The following is a 7,653-nucleotide window of genomic DNA, read 5'->3' as shown; positions in this document are numbered from 1 at the left end:
GAAATGGCGTATATCATTAGTCAGCATTCTTGCACTTCAATGCCTGAAATAAGGTCAACGTTTTGTCCTACGACATAAAACACGTATGTAAATAAACAAACTATTGTGGATTTTTAACCTTTGCGTGTGCTCTAGTGGGCGGTTGCTAACAAGTGGCGAATACGCCTGCATCTCGGTGTTGGTGACGTGAAGTCCCACCAACGCGGTGTAGATCGTAGCCTAGCGTTAGCGTGCTAATTCTGGAGATTGTATTTACGCTTCAAAAATCATGAGTGTTAAAGATTATCTTGCTGGACAAATTGTGTAAATATCATAAACATTTGTTTATACGGAAGTATTTTGGCAGTATTCGTCATCCCTGCAGCACTCGACCCAATAAACCTCGTAAAGTGCTCGCCGAAGCCGTGCTGCGATTGGCCCTGCTGCATTCAAGGGGCGGGACTTAGCGAAAAGTCAACTAATGCTGTAAAAAAGTGCGTTATGCTACAAGTTTACACTGGGCTTCATTAACAATTTGTCACAGAGAATCGTGTGTATCCTACAGACGCAGGATGTGGAACGGCAAGAAGGACGAACTCTTTAAAAACTCACACACACACACACACTTGTACCTGCCATCCGCTCTCAATTGACCTCACCTCGTTGAACCCGCTGAGTACTTATCAATACTCCCCCCGCCCCCATCATATTTATCAATACTCCTCGCGGTTTGATAACATCATCAGATTCGCCGATCGATACCCGTCCACTGTTGTATCACATTATATAGCTCTCTGTTATCGATACCCGAGGGAGTGTGTGTATTCAATTAGAAAGAAGGGCGGATCGATAGCCGGCAGCCGCCGCGGCCCCGTCGATGCTCGCCAGCGTCCTGACGAATGTTAACGCACACAGATCGATGGGTTGTGCCGATGACGCTCCACCAGAGAGGAACACGAGGAGCCGGTTTCATTTTGTTATGACAAATTCATAAACTTTCTCAAGGCAATATATTAATAAATGTGCAACCAGTCGGAAGTTCGGATGAAAATGTTTGTTTGAGTCACATTTTTATGTCTTTTATGTCTTTTCTGGGGCTACACATCTCTTTGATATGTGCAGTGGCCGTGGATGAATTTGTATTTTGGTGGTTCGCCCCAGCAGTTGTGTTTGTTCAGTGTAATTTGTGATAAGTTTAAGCCACGAATTTATCTCTTTTCAGAACAAACTGTTGTTCATAACCAGGAACTTGGCAATCGTCGGATTATCAACTTCCGGACACAATCACTTGTGTCGAATGTTTGTGTTCTTTGCCGATGTGAGAGGTCGGAGGATGTCGTACGTGTTGCCCTCAGAGGAAAATTTCTAATTTGTGATTTTTTGGGCGACACAAAATAAATTGAATTGTCCGGAAGAGCAACCAGACCGAAGCTTCGAATTCTCATTTTCTGCACGTCTCGTTTAAAATTCGGCCCCGTAGAAACTCTTCAGCGCAACTTGGAAGCCGTGATTAATTGGTGTGAGACCGACAGTCACGTGGAGCGGATCGTCTGCCAATTAGAAGGTCTGCGGTTCAATTCCCCGGCTCATCCACTGCATGTCGACGTCTCCTCGGGCCGATACACCAAACCACAAATTAACATGTGTGGGTGTGAATGCTTTCTCTTTCTTTTTTGCCATAGTTTCTGTCTCCAACGTTAACTCTTAACACAGAACCGGCTCAATCGATCAGAAATAATCTGATTTGGGAGCTAAAATCAAGATAGAAATAATAGAAATAGAAAGCCAAAAATTGTCTTCTTCTTTACTTTCTGTTTGAATCAAACACAATCGGTTCAGTAACTGGTCCATCTTCGATGACAACAACCCATCCCTGGTATGTAAAGTTAATACCTGAACAAAAAATAGATTATGCGGCGTGTCTAAGCTCCGCCCCTAAACGAGGAAATACAGGTTATTGTCGTTCATTGAGACGAGGCACCCTAGAGTGCTATTGGAGGACATATTAATACTCCTTTACTGTTGTGACATTTAAAATACATTTATATTTTTAGGTAGAAAATGATCATCCACCAAGTTACCAAATATGGTTCTTTGCCTGTTTAGTAAAAACTAAATATATATTAAAAAATGCAAGAAATAAGATAAGATAATCCTTCACTAGCCCCGCAGTGGGGAAATTACAAGATTATAGCAGCAATTGCACACAATACACACTTATTGTTCTCGTCGTGGGTGATCGGGACAACGTCAGGGTCTGCCGCATCGTCATCTTCATCTTCAACATCATCGCTGATGGCAGGGTTGGCTGCAGTCTGCCTCCTCTTGCCATGAAAAAGACAAGCAGTCATATCTAAAAAAATAAACACAGGCAATAAAACAACTGTTATAAGGTCATAAACATACATATATTCTAGGTTCAACTTAAAGGGGCGAATGATCATATTCGATGCCTACGTTTTTCATGGCGTAATTTCCCTAATTTCACTAAGTTATCCACAAAAAACATGCATTTAATCACTTAGTGAAAACATGACTCCATAGCAATTCCAGGCTCAACATAAAAGGGGCGTGTCATCATAACCTTGTGTAGTTGTAACCAACTTCAAGTTTGTCTAAATATCTGATTGTATTTGTGATTGATACGTTCTAAAATATACTTGAATATGTTTTGTTAAACTTCGGTTGCATGGACGTGGTTTCAGTTTATATTGCAGCACTTGCTGTTTCTCATGTGATGCGGCTGTAATCTGAAAAGCTTGCAGTTGGTCATGAGTAACCGGTCGCTCCACCTCATTAAACTCTTGTGTTTATACTGAACTCTTTGTCCTGAACCAGTTACAGTAAAGGCACCGAGCCACTTTCATATTCTGTGTGGATTAAAAGTGAATAGAAAAGGTAGCGCAGGCACAATATCTCAATAATAATATATATTCTGTGGATATTCATGTTCCCTAAAATGATGAAACCCACATTTTGCAGTCTTTATGTTGCATTGTTCAGTGTTTAATATATTAAAACTGCAAACAGCGTGGACAGATAGCGATACCTAGGTAATTGAGGACATGCATGCTCCCCAGGGGATGAACATTGTCCATTGTGGAGCCTCAGTGGCGTGACCTCTCGCTCGGGAGTTAGGCCAAAATGTCAACTGTGTGTGCACACAATCATAATCTGAATGTCAGGTTCCCGTTCGTGTTTCCCAGAGGATGAGCCCCTTTGGACTTTCTAGACCCTATGACTTTTCTGAAAGCACACAACACAGGACAGTTGAGTTGTTATGTAAGAGACCTTAAAACTAAGAGTAACTCCACCCTGGAAAAAAAAAAAGATAGAAACAGGCTCCACCCCTTCACATGACTCACCTGAGCGGAGACAAAAGAAAGAAATGCAGATTGTTGTTTCTGCCAGTAAGAAAAGACGCAGACGCTGAGAGACGGCATGCCAGGAAGTCTACTGGGGGGAAAAGAGCTACATGGATACCGGGATTACAGTGAGTACTGGGATTCTGGAAGAGGATGAGCGTTGAAAACCCGGACAGAAGAAGAAGAAGTCAGGAAGTTAAAGTTATTTCAGATAGTTTTGAGTTGGAGAACGTTTGATCTGCTGTTTCCATTTTCACTTTGACAGAAAATGGCTTCACAGAATCTCTGCAGTCTTCACTTTGAGAAATTCAGACTCTTCTGTCTGGACCATCAGCAGCTGGTGTGTCTCGTCTGCAAAGAATCAGAAACACACACGGACCACAGATTCAAACCCATCGATGAAGCTGCTAAAAATCTCAAAGAGGAGCTCCAGAGATCCCTGAAGCCCGTAAAGGAGAAGTTAAAGGTCTTTGAACAAGTTAAAGAGGAGTCGAATCAAACAGCAAAACACATGAAGGTCCAGGCCCGACGCACAGAGAGGCAGATTCAGGATCAGTTCAGGAAGCTTCACCAGTTTCTAAAGGAGGAAGAGGAGGCTAGGATGGCTACACTGAGGGAAGAAGAGGAGCAGAAGAGTCAGATGATGAAGGAGGAGATGGAGGCTCTGAGCAGAGAGATAGCAGCTCTTTCAGACAGAATCAGAGCCACAGAGGACGAGCTGAGAGCTGAAGACGTCTCATTCCTCAACAACTACAAGGCTGCAGTGGAACGAGTCCAGCAGCGCCCCCTGCTGGAGGATCCACAGCTGCTCTCAGGAGCTCTGATAGACGAGGCCAAACACCTGGGCAACCTCACCTCCAACATCTGGAACAAGATGAAGGACCTGGTCTCCTCCACTCCTGTGGTTCTGGACCCAAACACTGCTCATCCAGAACTCATCCTGTCTGAAGATCTGACCAGTGTGAGACGAGGAGAGAGACAGAAGCTTCCTGATAACCTAGAAAGGATCGAGTCCCTCATCTCTGTCCTGGGGTCTGAGGGGTTTAACTCAGGGACTCACAGCTGGGACGTGGAGGTTGGAGACAATCCATGCTGGGTTCTGGGTATGGCAGCAGAATCTGCCCAAAGAAAAGGAGGCCGAGCTATGCAGTCTGGATTATGGAGAATACTGTTTTATGAAGGTGTATACACAGCATGCTCGGTACCCGGTCCGGACATTGTTCTCTCAGTGAAGAACCTCCAGAGGATCCGAGTCAAACTGGACTGGAATCGAGGGCAGCTGTCTTTCTCTGACGCCGACACTAAAGCATACATACACAAATTCACGCAAACTTTCACTGACAAGTTGTTTCCCTACTTTAACACTAACAATGGATTCCCACTGAAGATATTACCGGTGGATTCCTCTGAAGGAAGCAAAGGGTACAGTGGGTGGTGGCCTTTCAGGTAAAAGTCCAGTGAGACACACGTTACAGCGTCTAATGCTGCGTTCACAACAAAAGCGTTGCAAATTATTGGCGCTAGTAGATTACAGGCAAAGTCAATGCAGAGAAGCAAAAGGTTGCGAAAAAACAATTTTCCACCAGGTGGCGCTAATGAGGCGAAAAAGCATCGAGGAAAATTCGCTTTTTGCAACAATTTTTCTTCACCGTCGTCCTGCCGTAGCAGAATTCAACATGGCTGCCGGTCATCCAGACACTCGTCCTGGAGGAGTTGGAGTTGTGTGCGACTGCGGATAATTTTATGAACCCAGACACGTATGAAGCAGAAATAGTGGTTATTTCAATGGTGAATGGCGGAAATTGTAACTTTTTTTTAATAGAGAAAATCCACAGAGATAAGCCACGCCCCCTTTCAACTGTAAAATTAACCACATAAGCGAGTAAAGCACTGGAATATTTGAACGCTAATCAGCGACAAGAGGGACGTAAATCAAATCCTTCGCATTTGATTGGACCGCTAAAAAGTAGGTGTGCTTTCGAGTGTAGTGTGACCCGGACTGTGATTTCAATGTAGCCAAAAGCTGATGATTGATGGATGCATAACATGATTTTATTGGTTTCAATAAGTATGTATTAACTTACTGTATTAACTTACATATTTAGGTTTCTAGGAAGAAAAGAAAATTCAATTTGGATGTAAAAATACTAAAAAAAAGATTTGTTTTGTATTTTTTATGTAAATATCCACAACGTAGATGTAATCTGAAAGGGTTAAAAGGGTTTGTTTCATTTTTTCATCGAGACTTTAATGTCTGTTTTGATTAAGGGGACATATCATGAAAAGAGTGAGTGCTTGTGTTTACGAACAAAAAACAAAATATGTGGGGTTTTTTTACATTAAAGCAAGTAAACATGTTTTAGTAGAAACACAAAATACAAACATAAACCTGAAGATGAGCATAAGGTGTCCCCTTTAATACAGAGTTTATTTTGCCATTTTTTTGCCTAAATGTCACCGTTGGATTTGTTCTGTATAACATTATACTTTCAATGGCAGTGGACGACCACGCGTTACACACTGCATCACATATTGATGTGAATGTTGTTATTGAACGCACACATTGTGGGCAGGTTTTCCATTCTGACTGTTATTAAATGTAAAGAAGTTGTGTATGACCTTCATATTCTATTATTTTATCACAGAAAATGACCAATGTGTGTCTAACCTTGTGTAACTATAACCAACTTTAAGTTTGCATCATAATCTGATTGTACTTATGAGTGATACGTTCAGGCTGAATGAGCACATTCTGTATAATGTAGTAAAATCACTTTCTAACGACCGATAACAATAATAAACACATTAAATCTATGCACATGGTTTCAGTTTAAATTGTACTTGCTGTTTCACTTGTAAGATATTATAGATCAGGGGTGGGTAATTATTTTTCGCAGAGGGCCACATGAGGTACAGAACATATTAAATTATAATACTTGGCGGGCCAGATTAAAAAGTACTTTGCCAAGCCCTGTGATCCTAATCTGAACAGGTGGGTCCTGGGTAACCGGTCGGTAAACTCATGTGTGCACTGAACTTTCTGTCTCTTACAAATATCCATATAAGAGTAAACACTGATGGCAGCAAAGACAACAAAAAACGGGATTTATTCATGTTGTGTCGCGCCTGACTTTAGCAAATCATAGCATTGAATGAATCTGCCGGTGCTTCATTTCAAAAGGAGACAAAGGTAAGTCAGTTTTGAGCCTCAACGGAGGGCAATTGTGCCCTGCAATGAGACTGTCAGGCTTGTTTTTATTCATCAAAACCAGGGACTGTTTTTAGATTGTGCAAACGAAACAACTTTGAGCTGAAAGTCTGAATACTTTGTTTTCTGTTTTGGAGAACAGTAAGCAGGCAAAGGTGTGTGTGTGTGTGTGTGTGTGTGTGTGTGTGTGTGTTGTGGGGCTTTGTTCACCTCCTTGGCTGCTCATCGCTGTCAGGTTGCATTATGGGTCGGCAGGTTTGGCCGCTTGGTAAAAAGCGACGACGGCTCCGCAGGGAGCCGGGCAGCTCGGGAGATTTATCCCGCGGCAGTAATCGCTGTCGACATCGTCAGCGGCTTCTTTTTCCGCTTCCCCTCCGTGTGTGAGGTCGGTTCCCGTCCAATCACATCGCTCCATCCGGATACGGTTTGAGGGGGTTTTCGGAGATGATTTACAGCATCAGGGTTAAGAGTCATTTCTACTGTACGAATGTAAAATGTAGAGTTCTTAAACGCTGTGGCTTTTTTTTTCCACATTGGACAATGATGCTCGTGTTAAGGGGCAGCACCTCAAGACCAACAGAGACCCTCAGAGACCTTCATAGACCTTAAAGAGACCCTCAAAAACCTTAAGAGAACCACAACGACCTTCAGAGACCTTAAGAGAACCTCAAAGACCTTAAGAGACCTTAAGAGAACCTCAACGATCTTCAGAGATCTCAAGAGACCCTCAAAGACCTTCAGAGACCTTAAAAGAACCTCAAAGACCTTCAGAGACCTTTAGAGACCCTCTAAGACCTTAAGAGACCCTCAGAGACCTTCAGAGACCCTTAGAGACCTGCAGAGACCTTAAGAGAACCTCAAAGACCTTCAGAGACCCTTAAAGACCGTCAGAGACCTTCAGAGACCCTCAGAGACCCTTTAGCTCCTTTAAATCCAGATTGAAGACGTCTCTGTTTGCTGCAGTCTTTAATTGAACCAGATTCAAGGATATCAATTAATCACCTGTGAGCATTACGGGCTCATTATGACACACGACACCTCTTAGTAGGCCCTAAAAGTTACGACTTATTTCAAGAAATGACACCACTTCTTCTACTTCTA

The 7,653-nt window shown here is 42.7% G+C and overlaps 1 protein-coding gene across 1 annotated transcript; it reads left to right on the top strand.

Moving 5' to 3' along the window:
* Positions 1-3,612: 3,612 nt before the first annotated feature.
* Positions 3,613-7,333, top strand: LOC137796122 (nuclear factor 7, ovary-like). Its single transcript, XM_068593815.1, has 3 exons — positions 3,613-4,545; positions 4,579-4,766; positions 7,264-7,333. Exons 1-3 carry the CDS (start codon positions 3,613-3,615, stop codon positions 7,331-7,333), a joined length of 1,191 nt encoding a protein of 396 aa, XP_068449916.1.
* The last annotated feature ends 320 nt before the right edge of the window (positions 7,334-7,653 follow it).

This window comes from Clinocottus analis, unplaced genomic scaffold (assembly GCF_023055335.1).
Source record: "Clinocottus analis isolate CAN_PGR_092001 unplaced genomic scaffold, fCliAna1.0.p SCAF_3, whole genome shotgun sequence".
Lineage (NCBI taxonomy): Eukaryota > Metazoa > Chordata > Actinopteri > Perciformes > Cottidae > Clinocottus > Clinocottus analis.
This window is presented reverse-complemented; position numbering and strand designations above follow the sequence as displayed.